The sequence below is a fragment of the Hyaena hyaena genome, unplaced genomic scaffold (genome assembly GCF_003009895.1).
Source record: "Hyaena hyaena isolate Hyena2069 unplaced genomic scaffold, ASM300989v1 scaffold_120, whole genome shotgun sequence".
Lineage (NCBI taxonomy): Eukaryota > Metazoa > Chordata > Mammalia > Carnivora > Hyaenidae > Hyaena > Hyaena hyaena.
Window position 1 is genome coordinate 1,944,125 of NW_024080752.1, and position 19,959 is coordinate 1,964,083.

A 19,959-nucleotide genomic window follows, 5' to 3' on the forward strand; every position below is an offset into this window, starting at 1 on the left:
TCTGTGAGACTTAAATGCCATTTCTGATCTAGTTTTGTGTTTTAGGATACACACATAGAGACAGAGACTCAGAGCATTTGGTCACTAGGTCACTATTCAACTTACTGTGTTTCTTGCAGCTTGAGGTGGCTATAAGGAGAGGGCATCCTGGAAAAAAAGCACTTCTCTGAATGCTCTGGTCAGGCTAGGATACAAGCAGGGGGTGTGGACACACACCTGAGAATGAATCCATGCTCTAACCTGTATGAAGCCCACAAAGTTCTCACAGAATGTCACACAGCAACAGCAGTATCTTTACTTTTAACCAGTGAGGCCAGATTCTTTTCGGCAGTGAGTAAATCACTCTTTTCATCCCATTCCAGTTGCTTCTGCTCCTTTTCACTAACACTAACAAATTACTGAATAGTACAACTTATTAGCTGTTTAGATAATAAAGAATATACACACTAAAGAACAATATAGATCATTTTGTATTTATTACATATTTAGCTGAATTTTTTTTTCAAATTACAGAATTCAACTCCAAAATAAAGTCATTAATGCCTCTTAGGCTGTTATTCTCACTTGCATTTTTCCCTCCTAAAATTTTAATGCAGCAAAACACCTTAAAGACATGTGAATAGGTTCAGTGCACTTTCAGTGGCTCACAATTATGAGACAAAGACCACATTCATCCATAAAAAAGACAAAGAACTCAGTATTTTACAATATTACTGACATGAAACAAAATAAAGGAAAAAAAATACAATACTGCATTTTCAGCACAACTGTTTTTGATAGAGGATTGCAGGTTACTGTTTAAATGGTGCTCCTCTGCACAGCACATGCTGTGTGGACACGCTTGGCACATTAGCACTAGGTAAATGCTTCCACCTGCCCTCTCTTCAGAAGGACCCTTCCTCGGGGCCCCACTTTCCCCCGAGCCCCATCTGCCCGCCTCCACAGGGACTACTCTGGTGGGAGCCTGATCCTTCTTCCTTCACCTGCTCTTAAGGCTTTGTGTCTGCCCTTTACCCTCCCGCAGAGTCACACCTGCCGCCGCCTGCACTCTCAGTGAAGGTGCCTGGCACAGAACTCACACGCTGGGCATCCCCACCACAGCTCTACTTCCGATGCTGCCCCTTCACTTGACTAAACCATGACCGTAAGGGAAAGAGGATCATCTGCCCACAAAAATCATGCTCCCTACTTTACAGTCACGTCTTCCTGCAATGCAAAAAGGGTTGGTGATGCCTGGTTTAGAACATAAAGCACTGAATTAACTTAGGCAGAGCATATCCAGCTCTAAAGTTCTTTAAAATTTACTCTTTCCTACTGTTGTTTTTAAAACAATAAAAATTTTAAAAATTGTAAACATTCTACTAAATGTTTCAGTGGAAACTCCGTTACTCTACTTTTTATTTAGTGAGTTCAGAAAGAACAAAAGTGACACTATGTTCCCTTTGACAGACTAAACTGATACTCCGGGCCCTAACCTACATTATACATCTCCCACCATCAAACAGCTCCGTTGGCCAAGCCATGTCTTTCATGACAACTGCTGCTGCTATTCATGAACAGCCTGTTAACAAAGAAGCAGAGTAGCCCACTGCAATCTCCTAGACAGTCATCCATCTGCTTGCTGGGCATCTTACACCCACCACTCCATACTCAGCCTAGCCTTGCTGATCATGCACACACACAGAGGTAAGTACACACAAAAAATTGGAGCACCTCCTTTGCCACACACTGTATTTCTCTACAGAGTAAGAAGGTACTTCCTAATTCTTTGTCAGAGTAACAGCAGAATCGGGTTGGAGGAGAGGGGTGCTGTTGACAGAGGTAGAAATCAAGAAGCTGGTAAGTCTGGCCACCAGTGTCCATCACACCCCAGATAGTTCATTCCCTTCACCATGACCCTGCTGGGAGCATGAAGATGAATCTGACCTTCTATTCAAAAGGAGAAACCTACTCAGGAAACTCTAGTCACTTATCAATGCTTTCATAGCAAGGTTTTACAGTATGTTACTAAAAACATGAAATTAACAAGAAGTGACATTTTAAAAAATGAGTAACTTTAAAATTAATTTTTAAAAATAGTGCTTTTGGTTTTATGGAGAAAAATGCTAGACACAAAAAACTAATAAAACCTATTAGCTCTAGGAAATCCCTTTAGTATCTTCCTCAGTTATGATTACTGAGATAATTTAAACCAGAATTCCACACCTAGGTGATAAACAGTACAATTAACCAGAGTATTAACTGCAATGACTTAAAACTGCATTACCTGAACAGTCTCCACGGTGAAGTGTCAGAAAAAGTGAAATAATAAATATTTTCCACAGCACCATAAGATTTTATAAAATACTTACTATTTCAGTTTTTAACTTTAACACACAATCTCAAGATTGTAGTCCATCATTCATATTAGGCCTAACCTCTTTTTACTGACAAGAATTCTGACGTAGGCCATAAAGGCACAATTATAACATGAAAATGATGTATCTTACTGAAGAACCTATATGGTATACTTAATCAGTCACTGCTTTGGTTGTATCCATTAAGTATTAGCAGATTCAAAAGCCAGGAAAGACAGTTTTGCCATTTACACTCACAAAATTTAGTCTGTCCAAAGGACCTAAATGGTAACTAAGATATTTGCCATAACTAAACGGTTCTCTTATATCTGTTTGTTTTAGTACTCTGTGCTCTTATGGGTTGTGTTTCTATATGACAACACTTTGTAAATGGCTCTGGGTTTTTAAAATAAGAATACAGTGATTCATTTTGAATTTAAAAAATAAATTCAAGTGGAAAACAGACAAATTCTGTAGCCAAATTACCTGCAATTGTGTGTAACAAGTTATCTACAACAAAAACTATATCACAAATCGAATCCCCCCAAAATCCAGCATGCTCATGGATCTCCTGAACTGTTAGTGTGTGCTGTGCCAATTTATTTCAACACTGATCCAAGCAAAACATAATTGAAAGTAATGACTTCCCTATCAAAAAGCTTACTCTGCATTCCAAAGCCAAATACAAATTAGGTTTGGGATGATCAATGCCATGTCTCCTCCCCCCACCCCCCTCCACTAATGCAGAGAACAGAGACTTGGCTTTACTACAAATCAGCTAGCAGTAGAGTAAATTTGCTATAAAATTATTTATAACAAAATAAATATTTTCAGTCCCTCTACACTAAGTGACATATAAATCATTAGCAGTTTATAACATTAGTTCCTGTCACTTTTGTGGGACACAAACATACTGTACAATCCTGAGTAAAATGTTAAGGATACAGTTTCTTAGGGATCTCTCTTGATCAGGATTCATAAGGAAAACACATAAAACCACAGCTTGCAATAATCCCCGTTTTCATTAGAAGTACCATGAGTTCTTTTTACTTTGGTAAAGTAAGTTTAGCTATGTAAACCATTTATTTGGATGGAGTAAAATAAAAGCAGAGCTTCTGCTAGGATCCCTCCATCACCTTTTGACACTGATACAGTAAATAGTCAGGAAGAGTAGAGCAAGAGGATCGGAACCATAGGGCTAATACATCACCATAAACTCGAAAATGCACCAAGCAGGGAATGGATGGGAGCAGCTGACAGGCCAAAAGCCCTTCGTGGCCTACGAGAAAACAAAAATTAAAAATTCTTTAAGACAAAAGGACTTAAACAGACATTTCTACAAAAAGATAGACAAATGACCAAGAAGCACATGAAAAGATATTCAACATCACTGATCAGTAAGGAAATGGAAATTAAAATCACAAGGAGCTACTACTATGAGATACACACACACCCACACCCACACTCATATACATAAAACAACTGTTGATGAGAATGTGGAGAAATTGGAACCTTTGGGCAGTGCTGGTAGGAATGTAAATAGTGTAGACGCTGGGGAAAACAATATGGCAGTTTCTCTAAAAATTAATTAAAAATTACCAAATGATCCAGAAAGTCTACTTCTGGGTATATAACCAAAAGAACTGAAAGGCAGGGACTCAAACACAGGTACGTGTACACCCACACTCACAGCATCATTTTTCACAATAGCCAAAAGGTGGAAGCAACCCAAGTGTTCATCAACAGATGAACTGATAAACAAAATGTGGTACATTCATATAAGGAATAGTATTCAGGCTGCAAAAGGAAGGAAATTTTGACATATGCTACACATGAATGAACCTTGAAGAAATAAGCTAGTCAAAAAAGGACAAATATTGCATGACTCTGCTTATATGAGGTCCCTACAGTAGTTGAATTCAGAGAGACAGAAACCAGAATGGTGGTTATCAGGAGCTGGGGAGGGAGGGGGGATGAGGAGTTAGTGTTTAAAGGGCACTGAGTTTCAGTTAGGCAAGAGGAAAAGAGTCCTGGAAGTGATGGTGGCAATGGCTGCACAACAACACGGATGTACTTAAAGCCAATAAACTATACAGTTAAAACTGGGTTAAAATGGCAGATTTTGTTACATTTTACCACACAAAAAATTCTTCAATAAAGTCGGAACAACACACTCACTTGAAAGATATTCATAACAGGAAATAATAGCTCTAAGAAATCTGATACTTGTGAAAGTTGATTTGTGTTCTGACTGTGAGAAAGCCCCCATAAACACAACTCTACGAACCTATAATTTCAACAACATGAAGTCTTAGTTTTTGTTGCAGGGTCTTTAGGGCAGAAGGCAGAGCAGCTTGAGATTCTGACATTTTTACATTTTGCTTCACATCATTTGCGAAGGATAACCAGAGTTTGCCAAAGTTTTCAGTTGAGATTTTCAATGGTCTGAAAATAATTTTTAAAATTAGATATGTCCAAAAGAATGAAATTAATTCTAAACAAATACATTTCCAATGACTCATGGGATAAAACATAATCATTGTAAATCTGAGTCCCACAAAATTTATTTTAAAATTGACTATGATTAGAATTAGAATGCTTACCATCAACCTCTGAACGGAGGAAATACTAAAAGATTTTATTAAAGCGTAATGTCTTTCCAATAAGCCACTCAATTCTTTTTGTGAGCATTAGTCATTTCAGTAAAATTTTACCAAGCTATAAAAAATTTTACCAAGTAATTTCATGAATCACTCAAATATAAAACTTTCTTTCATGTATATTTTGAATTTAGGGACAACAAGACACTATCAACATTATGTATAGACTATGATTATGAAGATCTGGCACCTTATATAAGTTAGACTAAGAAAAGGATTTTAATAAATGTATTTTTTTTTAATATTTTTTACTTATTTCTAGGAGAGAGAGAGACAGAGTGAGCAGGGGAGGGTCAGAGAGAGAGGGAGACACAGACTCTGAAATAGGCTCCAGGCTCTGAGCTGGCAGTCAGCACACAGCCCGACGCGGGGCTCGAACCCACGAACTGCGAGATCACGACCCAAGCGAAAGTCGGACGCTTAACCGACTAAGCCACCCAGGCGCCCCAGTAAATGTATTTTTAAAAATGGTTCATGAGACTGAGATCAAATAGTTAGCACTGGGTCTCTGAGGGTGGAATTACAGGGAACTTTTATATTCTACTTATACTCTGCCATAGCATTTGAAGTTTTGTAATAATTATGCATTGATTTTATAATTGGGAAATATTTTTAAAAGATACATAGGATTTTACTACTACACACACAGAAGAACTGTTAATTATACACACTGTGCTTCTTCAGGTTACTAATGCTCACCATGGGATATATCTTTATAGTAAGAGAGTGTAAGTTTTTGGAAGGCTGGATTCTATGTTATACAGCACCAAGACCATAAAAACTCTGATGGACTGAGAGACATGTTCCTACTAAAAGATTTTAAAGAGTAGGCAAAAATTATAGCAGTGTAACACAAGTAAATGTTTGAAGGTTAAAAATCTTACAGATATTCATTGGCATTCTGCATTTTTGGTTCAGGCAGCCTTCATTTAAAAAAAATACTTGAATATAATACAATGTATTCATAAAACTAAATGAGAGTAGAAAAGTAAAGAAGTTGTTTTCAATTATTTTGGTAACATGGCTTAGTGCCTAGTATAATGCTAAATACTGTATCTCTAATGAAAGTTTAATAACTGAGTAATTTTCTTGCAGATCTCTAAAGCTTAGTAGACTTTATGAAAGAATTAATCAAGTAAGTGAAATATAAATGAGAGAAACTTTAAAAGCTTTAAAAAAAAAAAAAAGGCCACCCAGAATCTTTGAAGTTACTTCAAGTTAAACATTAATATTATTTTCTCTCAGAAGTTTTCCAGAATTACTGATCAACCCCAATCTAAATCAGGTCCCGTATTATAATCACTCATTGTACCATTTACTTTCTCTTCACAGTACAATTCAAAATTACATATGCATTTATGTGATTCTTCAATGTCTCTTCCCTAGACTGGACTCTCCCTAAAGGTAGGGACTGTATCTATCTTTGAATTATTATACTCCCTGGTGCCAAGCAGAGTGCTTCTGTCCAGAGAAAAGGCCTAATAAATATTTGCTGAATGAGTAACTTGAATTAACATTTCAGAAAATATTTACCTAATGAAATCTAATAGTGATAAGTTTACAGAAAATTCAAGCTGAACAGAATGAGTATCCATCATTTGATAATTTATAAAACCAGAAAGATTCCCTTCTGTAAAAGGTTTCTCCATCTGCACACTATATTGAAAGGTTTTGATGTTTTCTGTTTCTATTACAGGCAAGCAGCATCCAGGTTGCTCAGTGATCTGTAAATAAAAGTAATAAAAGTATTGAGGAAAAGATCAATACAGACTATTATATGAATACGAATTTTCTACTTAACTGAAGTGATACAAAAACATACTATTCTGAGATGTTAGTAACAACCACAGTATAAAAATGACTGACAACTTCACTTGAGAAAAATTCACTAGCACAGATAATCAAGAAATAGTATACATGTAAAGGTTATGTGACAAATTACAGTGAAAATCTCTGTATAATTAACAATAACAAAAAGGTTATTAAACGTGTGTCTTTTGGTTCTCAATCCTGGCTAGCACCAGATCTTAAAACGAGGAGAGTTAAAAAACAAAAACAAAAACAAAAAACACCCAAAACACACACACACACACACACACACACACGTCTTCTTTTCTCAACTACAGTATACCCTTACTCAATCTATGGGGGGTAGAGCCCAATTAACTGGATTGGACTTTGTTCTGTTTTGTTTTTTTAAGTTCCATCGGTGGTCCTAAGGTACACTTAAGAGTCAACTTCTGCCCATCAGTGGCTCAGGTAATATCCCATTCAACACATTTTAGCTCATAGAAAAAATTGGTCAGTCTTGTGAATAACTATCTACTGGACAGATCTCATAACTCCAGCAAGGTCACCTATACAATAACGTAATTAGACATATTTCCAGAAATCAAAACGGCAATTCTCTAGGGAAGAAACAGAACTGATGCCCAAGCACTTAACATAAATCAATAAAAGAAAAAGGCAGCAGACTGTGTACAATATTATCCTTCAATATTCTTACTCTTTCATGTTCTGCTTTGTTAAATTGAGAACTTTGTTTCAGTGTTTATGGCAAGAATGAAGAATGAAAGAATTCTTCATTCATTCCGTTCTGTGAGACATTTAAAGAGAGCAAAAAACACAAAATACACACTGAAAATAATAACACACTGACACCTACTTTGTGCTACGTACTGCTATAAGCATTTTTACAGATATTAACTCATTTACTCCTCACAGTAACAGGCAGACACTATTAATATCTTCATTTTAAATGTGAGGAAACTGAAAGCCACAAAGCAGTTACATAACCTGATCGTGTAACACAGCTAATAAGTAGCAAAAGAAGGATTCAAAGCCAAGCATTCGGAGTCAAGAGCCTACATTCTTAACTACTGTGCTCTGTCAAAACTCACTTTACATTTATGCCCTTCCCCAATATAGCTGGAAAATCTTTATTATGTGCCCTTGTCTCTTTTGAATAATTCGTCCCTACTCAAAATAATAAAAAAAAAACCTGTCACACCTTTGGGTCTTTTTGCTAAAGAGGAAACGATGTTGATGAAATTTATAAACCATCAGAAGAACGAAGAACAGAAACACTAAATAAGCATTATCCCTTCAAGGCAGAAATAAGGAACCATTCGTTGTCTTACCTTGAAATTTTCTGCAGGTGAAATTTCTAAGTTAGCACTTTTCAATTCCAAACCACTCTTATTAGAAACTGACCAGACCACCAGTAAACAGTCATCTTTCCAAATTTTGTAGGAAGACACTGATATGGTTTCATTATCACAGACCTCCACAAGATCTGAATGCATGTGTTCAGAAGTTTCTTCCAACAAAGAAGAAGCTAAAGAGATTTCATTAGCAACTGAGGCTGCAGTGGATGGAGGAGAGTGAAGACCTTCCATATCACCAGTGAACAAAGAAGGTGTAGACTGCGTGCAACTGGAGAGTTTCTCAACCGAGGGCAGTTCTGTGAGTGACTCAGAATCTAAAAGTTCTGAGTTGAGAGAAAACTTATTTAATTCTTTGTCTCCTCTATCCTGCAAAGTATCCAAATAATAATCATCTTCATAAGTCATATCTGACGAAGAGCTAAAGTAAGAACAGGGCATATTCTGAGCACTGGTTGTTTCTCCACTTTTGGTTTCCTTGACTTTTGATTTCCTTCTGAACTTGTGAGATACGGTATCTGCTTTTCCTAGCTGCAAAAATAAAACATAATAACAATATCTAAAAAACCCATTCTACCAGTCATGAGTTTTAAACATTTTTCTATAATTTCAAATGAGCAATTTACTAATTTGTCAAGAGTCTGTGTATAAAGCATAGATTAACAAAAGAATCAGAGATGAATAAAATGTTAAAACCTAAAATTATGACAGTTACCTCACTTTGAACTATTAGCTAAATCTTATTTCTCATTAAATATACATAACATCAAAAAAAGAAAGTCAAAAAGTCATTGGTGAACAATTCTAAAAACTTGTTCAATTTCAGAATGCTAGAGTAAAGAATTGCACAAATTAAGAACAGTGAGAAACCTAGCCGTTATTTGAGATTCCAGAGTTGTCCTGTAGAAGAGAAGATATCCTCAAATACACAGATGGCTCAAACTCTGTTCAGTTGTCTATGATAATCATGATTTCATGGCCCACAAGTCAAAAAAAAAAAGAAAAACAGATTTTCCCTCAAGAACCAACTGGCAGTCACTGACACACCTACATCAGGCAAGAAATGACTAGTGATGTCTGCCACAGATTCCAGCGATGGGAATGGCAAATTTGCCATCCTTGAGCCAATACTCCTGGGGAGTGGTCTGCAAATCTATGTAAGAAGAGTGGAGTGGTAGCTCACAATTCTCCTTGCCTCCCAAAGTTGTCTAGAATCAGGGAGGCAGATTGACACTACTTTAAATCCACATCTCCATCCTCCTGGGGGCTTTCACACAGTGAGGCCGCCCTTCACATGATTCCAGCTAAGCAGAATTCTAGTCCCTCTGTCATACCCTCTCACTCCCTCAAGTCCCAACATCTCTTCCAGCTTTCAGCAGATATCTCCTATCTTTCGATTCAGAAGTCATCAAAGAGGAACTAAAATTCTACTAACACAAAAAATGAATATGAGTGGGTGGGTGAAGGACTTCCATTTCCAAGTAACCATGGGACTCGAATTAGACGTATATTATTACACTGTTCACTATCAGGTCACTGATGTTCTGAGGTTTTTTATTTGTTTTTTTCTCCTTTCTGTGCTTCATTCTGGGTAGTTTCTATAACTTTGTCTCCATGTTTAATTTTTTTTTCTATACTGTCTATTCTGCTGTTTATCAGAAGCTACAGAAGCCACAGGACACTAGAGTGACATCTTGGTTAATGTTAATATTTAAAGAAAAGAAACAGTTAACCTAGAATTTGTTATCCCAGAGAAAAGGAGTTTTAAAAATAAAGGTAGAAGAGGGGTGCCTGGGTGGCTCAGCTGGTTAGATGTCTGATTCTTGGTTTCAGCTCAGGTCATGATCTCACAACTTGTGGGTCCAGCCCCATGTCGGGCTCTGCACTGGCAGCTCGGGAGCCTGCTTGGGATTCTGTCTTTCTTTCTCTCTCCATCCTTCCCCTACTCGTGTGCGCTCTCTCTCTCAAAAATAAATAAACACTTAAAAAATCAAAGTAAAAGAGAGAATAAAATCAAGAAACAGACTCTTGGCTATAAAGAACAAACTGAGGGTTGGTGGAGGGGAGGTGGAGAGAGGGTAGTGGGTTAAATAAGTGATGGGCATAAAGGAAGGCTCTTGTTGTAATGAGCACCAGGTGTTGTAGGCCAACAGTGAATCACTAAATTCTACACCTGAAACTAATATTACTCTATATGTTAACTAACTAAATTTAAATAAAAACTTAAAAAATAATAAAAATGAAGACAAAATAAAAAGCAACGATGAAGAAAAACAAAAAGCCTTGATCCTTAGAGTGAATTATGTTAAAAAATTGATGCAAAAAGGAGTTAGCATACCTTAAGTGGAAAAACATCCTACTGAAATTTCTGATTTCAAGGCCACCACAAAAAAAACCTGATAATGAATTTGTCACACTGAATGTTCTCTTGAGAAAGACTGTTTAGCTGAAAGCTTTGCACATTGTTCAAAGGGCAGGAATCCTTCGACATCAGCTATGGGGCTCACAATTCAGGGTTCCATAAGCCTGGGTGCACTGTGATCACAGAGAACTTGCCCCTTCAGTGCCAGGCATTCACTGGTACCCTTACCACAGCCAGTTGGAACATCTCCAAGACCCAAGATAAGTCACTTTGCTGAACTGCAAATGCTGACTGAGACAGCATTAAGACACATTACTTATTTATAACTTTCAGGTTGAATTTTTTTTTTCTGAGGAGGGGATCTCGAGTCTGATAGAAATAGGGGCTGAAAAGAGAGGAAAAAACAGGCAAAGAGTATTATAGGGATGGAAGAAAAATTCCACCAGGGGAGAGGGAAGATGAAAAAACTGGGATGATGTAAAACTGAAGAAAATCTAGCTCTAATCACTATTTTGTACCAGGCAGGTCCATCAGTCCACCAAATGGAAAATTACATGGAATTCTCAGACGCTCAAAAACAGCACCTATCCTTCATTCCAATTTTTCATTGCTTTCCTATGATAATAACATATCAGCATAAAAAGTTTTGAAACCCATCATAATCATAATGCCTGAGTATAATTTTCATCTTGTGTAATTCCTTTCAGTCTCAATACATTTTTATCTTCTTAACAGTTATAAACAAAGTATAAGTAGATCTTTATATTCTTTTTTGCTTAACATATCACATGTATTCTTTATTTTACAAGGAAGTATTTATCATTTTTAATTGCTAATATTCTGAGCTTATATAATTTATGTGCCCATCTTCCTACTGTTAGACATCTAAATTGATTCCTCTCTTCTACTATTAAAAAATACCATTTTGAGAAGTACTTTTCCCAAAGACATATCAATACTGTTGAACTATTGTTATTGACAATACTTCCCACTGAGAACTGTCCTATCCACCCATGGGAGTAATACCCATGGTCATATATGTAACTTTATTCGGACCCTGACCCTTGCTCCAGCTGACGGGACTACAGAGAACACCTGACTCAAGCTAAGCCAATTAGAATTTCTCTTTCAGGAATATATAAAGTGTGTCACTGGTGGCTCTGGAGCTGGGGAAGCCATTCCCATTGTGCATATAGATGACAGCCAAGAGCTTTCACAGAGCCAGGATTTTTTTACAAGACAGGGACAAAAATTCTCAGAGGAATATAACAGACTACTTACCAAATTGATTGCACTTTCTGATCCTAGCCCGACAAATAATGATGATGCCAGCAGCTGTTTTTCTTTCTCCTCTTTAGATTGGGTAAGGACTTGAGACTGATCCTTTTTAATTATAGTTTGGTCTACACTCTCCATTATTATATTCTCTTGAGGAACAGGTGGAGCTTCAGTTTCATCCCCAGTTTTGCCTTCCTTCTTGGGAAGATAGCCCTCTTTCCCCCACAATTTCTTTACACCTTCCAGCTTCAAACTATTTGTCCTAAGGAGATTAATAATGAAATCAAATCAACTTAAATGCTAAAGAGTTACTTTTTTGAGACATTTTTAAAAACACATTATTGCCATGACCTCTTAAAAACAGCTTTCATATGGGGCACCTGGGTGGCTTAGTCGGTTAAGCGTCCGACTTTCGCTTAGGTCATGATCTCGCGATTCGTGGGTTCGAGCCCCACATCGGGCTCTGTGCTGTCAGCTCAGAGCCTGGAGCCTATTTCAGAGTCTGTATCTCCCTCTCTCTCTCTCTGACCCTCCCCTGCTCATGCTGTCTCTCTCTCTCCTAGAAATAAATAAAAATATTAAAAAAAAAACCCCAACAACAACAAAAAACAGCTTTCATATTATATTCTCTATGTCAGGAAGTAAACCCTAGATCCCATGATGTTATTTTAGTTTCATCCAATATCCCCACACCCTCCAGCTAAAGGATTTAAGGCAACACAACTCTAGACTTAAAAATTTCAGATCATTTAATCTTCACTTAATTGCTTGAATAAGTTGTCCAAAACCACTACAAATTAGCTCCACTGACTTTTCAAAAAATACCTTTAAGTCAGAAATGACTTTCTAAGTTTCTTGGCTATAACCACCCAATAAATTCTTTAAATAAAATCCTGTTGAAAGCAAAAACAAAAAAAAGCAAAAAAAACCCCAAATCATTCAAATCCACTCATAGGATTTAATCTAAAAAGTTTTCTTAATGTGAACACTAGCTACATATTCAGCTATTATAAATGTAATTTTATTAAAATGAAATGAGGTCTGATCTATAAAAGAAAAAAGATTTTTTTGAAAAAGCATGAAGATTATAAGTCTTTTAAACTGGAGATGAAGAACTTGAAACTGTGATTAGGATTTGGACTCACCTACTATTGTCCCAAAAGTTATTACATCTGTGACTCGTACTGACTAAGATAATCGCCAAGTACAGGCTGAAACAGCCAAAGATAACCTTTATTGTTTTCGTATAAGAACTCTGTCTCCTTTGCTCTTGGCTCATTTAAGTGTCCCTGTCACGGCCCAAAATAGCATTTTAAAATTTGTACTACAAAATAGATAATAAAATGAATCTAAAAGAAAACCTCAGAATTATCTGTACAAGTTATTATTCTCTTCTAATTTGTTGGACTCATGATCAATTTGATTTTCTATACTATGCCAAAAACAGACAGGTGGTTACACTTAATACTGAGTGAATAACTAATACTATTAAATACCAACTGGCTGAAAGAAAATTTGAGTGTTAATAAAGAATGCCCTATAAGGAATTAGTCCAATCCTCCTCAGTGAATTTCACTGCTAAATGCTCCTTTTACGAATACCTTCATTTCTCCCTTTCATGTACCAAAAAAGCCTTCTAAAAAGTATTTTTAAAATAAAACTGTTATTTATCCACCAGACCTCTTAGAAGAAAACTGGTTGTCTCTGCAAGAGCAGACCCAAAAGTGGTCATGGGAACCACTAAAATTAACCCCAGCATCTCTAGGATGCTCAACAACAAGAACTCAAAGGGATTCATAAACGACCACAGTGTTTCTGTAACCCTGTTTATCAAAAAATATCCGTTAATTAATAAGAAAAATGGGCAACACACCCCAAGTTTTACTAATAACTTACTTAAATATCAGTTTAACAACAACAGCAACAAAAAGCCAGTGTGGCAGACACTGGGATGTTCCATCCAGATCATCCTTCCATAAAGGACTTGGTGCCCGAACTGTTGGCAGTACAATGCTCTTCAGGATTGCCTCAGATGGAAAGAGCCACCTCACCTGAGATCACATCCCTTCCCAGGAAAGCCCACACCCAGTGATTGTTGGACAGAAGTCCTGGCCAGAGTCCTGACCACCCATTTGGGTCTAACTCAGGTCAACTCTGAAGAAGGACCACTCTAACTTCAGAGCTCCCCATGGCGTCAATGGAGGCTGCTGTTAGCACTGCATTGCATCTTAACCTCCTTCTCTGCTCAAACCTGCTTCTTTCTCCTTCCTTCCACAGGTGTTGATCACAAAGGCACGGCCTTAATATTATGCATGCTAAACTCCATCATGGAATGCACTTCCCAGGGAATCCAATTCACAACAACAGATGAAATAGAAGAGGAAAAATAAGCCTAAAAGGAGTTTCAAACTACTTTAAAGATTTTCTTGCATATTTCATTTGCATATATGCCTATTATCAACATAAACTTTCTGTCATGCATTACATATTAAAAGTCTAAAAAGTAGGAAAAATGAATAAAAGCACAAAATATGCTTTTTTATATGAAACCTACTGAAAAAGAATTGTTTTAAACACGTGTCATCTTTGCCTGGATTTTAACAATAATATAATTCATGATATTATGTAGTATATATACCTTTGTATTGTTTTAATCAGATCATTCAAACAAAGATGTAAATTCTGGCCAAGCAACCTTCAAAAGATTAGGGATACACTTTAACTCGACTCTAGAAATTCCCATTTGAGATAGACCCCAAATAGGGGTTAAGGTAAGAAATTCTAAACTGGGCTTGCTAGTTCTTTATTCTCAGTTTGCCAGAGATTGCATAAGAATGAGGGCACTTGGGATGAGCACTGGGTGTTATATGGAAACCAACTTGACAATAAACTATTAAAAAAAAAAAAAAGAAAGTAAGCAAGCTCTCTTAAAAGTCCTCTTATACAGGGGCACCTGGGTGGCTCAATCAGCTGAGAGTCTGATTCTGGCTCAGGTCACAATCTCACAGTCCGTGAGCTGGAGCCCCACATCAGGCTCTGTGTGCTGACAGTGCCTGTTTCAGATTCTTTGTCTCCCTCTTTCTCTGCCCCTCCCCTGCTTGTGCTCTTTCCCTCTTTCTCTCAAAAATTAATAAAAACATTAAAAAATAAAATAAAAGTTCTCTTGTACAATATCAACACCTTGAAAGCAATATATAGGAACAACTGAAACAAAAGCCTACGGACAATTTAGCTTTCAGGAATCCTTCTACATTTAAAGGTATTTAAATACTCCTCTAATGTTCTCAGTTTTAACAAGTAAGGAACTTACTCTTTCAGCCCAGTCTCTGCACTATTCCCAGATACATCTGAACCAAGAGAAATGCCAGCAGGAGACTGTCGTCCAGTGAAGCCAGATGAAGAAAAGGAAAGTCCATATGGTTCAAAATTAAGAACTAGAATTTTAAAACAATAACAGAAGTTCATATTAAAAACAAAGCAAAAGTTAGGGGGGAAAAAAGGAGATGTTATCAAAATTACCAGTCACTACTCAAATAAAATAATGGAAGACTAGAATCCAATGACAATTTTTTTAACTGGAAGGGGTGCAGGAGATGATCTAATCTAGTAATAATAAAAATGATATGATTTGTTGAAGGCCTACTACAGTCTTCACACTATTAGTTGATAAAAGACAGTACTTCGTTTTTATCTTTTCACCTCCCTTAGAAGCTAATCTAGGAATTTCCAGTTAGGAAAGACAACTGATAGACCAGGTCTACTGAAAAGTTGCTGCTCCCAGAGAAAAATGTTTAATGAGCTATGAATGAAGAGTTTGCCACGTTTTTGCTTAACAAGATGCTCTTGGGCACATCCCTATACCAAATGGACTAATGGACCCCCCAAAGTGAAATCTCCCCTTAACTGATAAAGAACAAGGTTTATTCAGATTCGGCTTCTTTTGACTCTGTATACCCAAATGAATTCAATCAGAGCCATAAAAATTCATTCTGATATTGTGGTGGAGCAGATGCCAATATCCATTTTCCTCTTCTTTCTAAGTAATAGAACCCTGGATTCTTAGCTAGGCACCTGGCCACCCAGAAAGAAATAACATTTCCAGACTCCTTTGCCATGAACTTGAGTTCTGGCCAATGAAATTATGCATACATTCTGAGCACAACTTCTGGGAGTAATCTTCCTGGGGAAAAAAATAAAAACATCTTTCTTCTCTCCCTTCCTCCTTTACATTCATGAAGCCATCATCAATGCTAGGCTGCCTGCTTCTGGAATTTCTTTAAGGAAAAGAGCAGTAATCTTCTGTCTTGTATAAGGCCCTATATTGTTTTGTTTTCTAACATGCTATGTGGCTATACCTAATCCCAACTGGCATATATATCATTATGGACTATCTGGATTATACCATAAAGGACCTCCTTAAATCATAAAAAAGTGCCTTATAAAATATAAATGTTAACTTCTGTAATTATTATTTTCATTTTACAAATACATACACTGTGGCAGAGTTTGCCATGAACTTAACCAGGATTACAAAAACAGGAAAAACGATAGAGCCAGATAAGAAATCAAATACTCTGGTTCCAGAGCTCCCCTCTCAAGTATTATAATGTCTCCTGCAAAGGAAACAACACTTAATCCAAAGAGAACTACATAAATTTTTGTTAGCAAATGAATGATATAAAAGAGAAATCAATACGCAATGGAAAAAAATAATGGGCTAATTAATAATCAGAAGAACTGAGTTCTTGACGTGCGTCAGCTATTAGTTGGGTGCATGAACTTGGCCTTAATTTCTTTGTCTGTAAGGTGAAGGGTTCAGGCTAGATCAGCAGTTTCCAAATGCTGATTTGATAACCAGGATCAAGCTGACTTTGTAGAATCTCCCACAGACTTTTTCATCCATACAGCCAAGCTTTTAGAGATTCAGATACAAAAGATACAGGAATAGGGCTAAAAATCTTTATCATTTTTTAAAACTCTTTGTGATTCTGATTCATAACCATGTTTGGAAACCACTTGTCTAAACATGCCAAGGTCCTTTTCAGCTAGAAAATCCTCTCCTTTTAAGCTTTTCAGGGGTGCCTGGGTAGCTCAGTCAGTTAAGCGTCCAACTCTTGGTTTCAGCTCAGGTTATAATCTTGCATTTTGTGAGTTCAAACCCCACATCAGGCTCTGTGCTGACAGTGCAGAGCCTGCTTGGGATTCTGCTTCTCCCTCTCTCTGCCCTTTCCCTCCTCACTCTGTCTCTCTCAAAACAAATAAATAAACTTAAAAAAATTAAGCTTTTCAATCACTAAGTTTAATTTTCTGTCCCACTTTGACCTCTTTTTAATAGCATATGTGATAGCCAGTTATCCATCCAGCCTCTGCATTAACAAAGTAACACTGAAGAGCTCAAACAATGTTTCCTATGCACAAGTAAAAGCAGAGTTTAAGCCAAAGATCAAGAAAAGATAGAGTTTAAACAAAAGAGCAGAAAGAATTCAAAATCAGAGGTAGAGTTTAAGAGTAAAGAGAAAAAACTAAGCATAGAAGGGGGCAGCATCTGGAAAAGAGATAAAATTCCAAACCTGAGACAACAGAATTAAACATTGTTATCCAAGAAAGGCCCGAAAAGGCTCAAGGTTGAGAATGAACTTCAAGCCACATTATTTTCATTCTTTAGTGAAAATTTCCCAAGATCTTTAGAGATGAATAACAGGAAAGACCAAAGAGTTTTAAAAGTTCACTAGATGTACAAGAGCTCATGTGCATATGGGAAGCAAGAGGAAAATGACAGGATGCAGAGTCAGGAGAAGGAAGTAGATGACTGAACTGCAACTTACACTTTTCTGGTATCATTTTAAGATTAACTATTTAACTGTACTCATATGCCTACCACAGAGCCTGGAAGGACTTGACAAAATCATTAGATGATGAATGGGGAGAAAAAGAGCTTTCAGCATTGAACTTTTCAGTTTTAACATTCTGAACTCCTACAAAGATAATGGTCTCCCTTTATGCATATAAATACTTCCCATCTACCATCCAAACACCTCAATCATTTCCTCTTTACCAAAATGATGACAGGCATCTTCCCTTGACAGACTACATTTCTAAAATGTGAAGTTATTCTTTCCTTTCTTAGATGTTTCTCACTTCACTGATCAGATATTTTGTTGCAGGAAGCACTGAAACACATTTAAGATATGTAAGACTGCTCAGAATGAAAATGAAACTCACTGGTCCACAGTAATGAGATTTCTTTTCTCAACCTCTCTGTAGATATGCTCCTGTGAATATCTATCAGCCCTCTGTCTAGCACAGTGACCCAACATGATAATTCCATCTTCAAGTTCTTTCAAAGTTCCAGAATGACTATCTTAGGCACTTATGTATATGAAGCCTATGACTTTGGGAATACCCCTAGGCTAACTTTTTTTCCTGGGTATCCAAAGACCTAGGCAGAATAAACAAGTCACAAGCAGATTTAAAGAGGGATAATCAAAGTAAATATCCTCAATTATTTACATTACATGACTATAATATGAACGGCATTTAAAAAAAAAAAATGATGTCCCTACAATTTAGCTTGTTACAGACCCATGGAAAATTACCTTTTTCCTGAGAAAGCTTTTCCTCCTGCCGCTGGTGGTGAGGTTTGTAAGGTGCTGCCCCCTGACTGAGTTCTTCAGCCACAAAACCATCCAGAAAAGATAAGGAAGCATCTACCTGTATTAAAGTGAAGCAAAAATTAGAAATTTAAAAAATTTACCCTAAACAGCAGACTGTACACTCACATAACTAATTTCAATCCATATGTCCTAAAAATAATTTTTAAGTGAAAAATAGAACTTCAGTTCTAAAAATGCTACCAGTGCTAACCACCTCTCTAGCTTTCTAAAACATCTATATTCAAATCACTCAGCTAAGAAGGTAACAGTGTAAGTCATCTGCAGCTATAATTAATAATAATAATAATAATTTCACTCCACTGCAGAATAAACTTTTGAGCACCCAGTATGTTAGAGCATCATGTTAGATGCTATGATAGAGACAAAGAGAGACAGTTCCTGCCCTCATGAGACTTTAACCTACTAGAGAAGACATCTACCCTATGAGCTACAGTGTTAGTTTGCTGGTAGGGCCTAAAACCAAGGTGCTGGCAAAGCTGATCCTTCAGGAGGCTCCAAGGGAGAATAAGTTCCTTCTCCCTTCTAGCTTCTAAAGGCACCATCATTCCCTGGCTTGTGGCCCCATCACTCTGATCTCTACGTCTGTTGTTAGTTGGCTTTCTACTGACTCTTTGCTTACTTTTATAAGAACTCTTGTGATCATGCCTTCTTGGACAATCCAAAATAATCTCCCTGTCAAAAATTCCTTAATTTAAACACATCTGCCAAGTTCTTATTACCATGTAAGATAACAAACACACAGGCTGCAGGGATTAAAGTATGCACATCTTGGGGGAGGCCACTTTTCAGACCCCTGACAGTGCCTTTATCTATCCTATTCTTTTCTACCTGAAAATACCTTTTCACAAGTCTATGGAAAATTAATTTCAGCAGGAATAGAAAGGTATGAGAGAATGACTAAATGAAAAGAAATAGAGCTAAAGAAAGAGTAAGGGGAAAAGGATAAAAGAAAAAAATGAGGAAAGAAGAATGAGATGTACACAAAAAGATATAGCAGTGGTGGCCTCAGAAACCACAAATTTACTTCTCCTGGTTTAGCCAACTGTATGCAAACAGCTCCAATACTTAGAAGAGCAGATGAATATCAAATACTTAAGTGGCATGTCACACTCTAAATTTGGGAAGGTTTGATTTCAATAAGATTCTTACAAAATGAAGCTATGTCATCATCATTATCTTTCACTGGAAGAAAGAGGAAAAAGAGTTACTTCCTAGTTGCATTCCACCTATAGCTTATTTAGGGGAGCCTGAGAGCCTCAGTTGGTTAAGCATCTGATTCTTGGTTTCAGGTCAGGCCATGATCTTACAGTTTGTGCGTCTGAACCTCGCATCAGGCACAGCACTGACATCCCTGGGGTGGCTTGGGATTCTCTCTCCCTCTCTCTGCCCCTCCACCACTCTCTCTCTCTCTCTCTCTCTCTTTCCTTCTCTTTCTCTCAAAATAAATAAATAAGCTTAAAAAAATACTATGTATAGCCTATTTAT

At 37.0% G+C, this 19,959-nt stretch overlaps 1 protein-coding gene across 2 annotated transcripts in view; it reads right to left on the minus strand.

Annotated features, from left to right (window-relative positions):
• Positions 1 to 457: 457 nt before the first annotated feature.
• Positions 458 to 19,959, minus strand: part of AP4E1 (adaptor related protein complex 4 subunit epsilon 1) — a 59,508-nt gene continuing 40,006 nt past the window's right edge. For both annotated transcript variants that reach the window (XM_039237130.1, XM_039237131.1), the window contains 7 exons: positions 18,397 to 18,511; positions 15,111 to 15,234; positions 11,804 to 12,062; positions 8,137 to 8,691; positions 6,530 to 6,720; positions 4,624 to 4,781; positions 458 to 3,615 (listed from right to left, as the gene is read on the minus strand). In XM_039237130.1, coding sequence (XP_039093061.1) covers positions 3,455 to 3,615; positions 4,624 to 4,781; positions 6,530 to 6,720; positions 8,137 to 8,691; positions 11,804 to 12,062; positions 15,111 to 15,234; positions 18,397 to 18,511 — 1,563 coding nt within the window. In that variant the 3' untranslated portion in view covers positions 458 to 3,454. The remainder of the gene's footprint in view (positions 3,616 to 4,623; positions 4,782 to 6,529; positions 6,721 to 8,136; positions 8,692 to 11,803; positions 12,063 to 15,110; positions 15,235 to 18,396; positions 18,512 to 19,959) is intronic.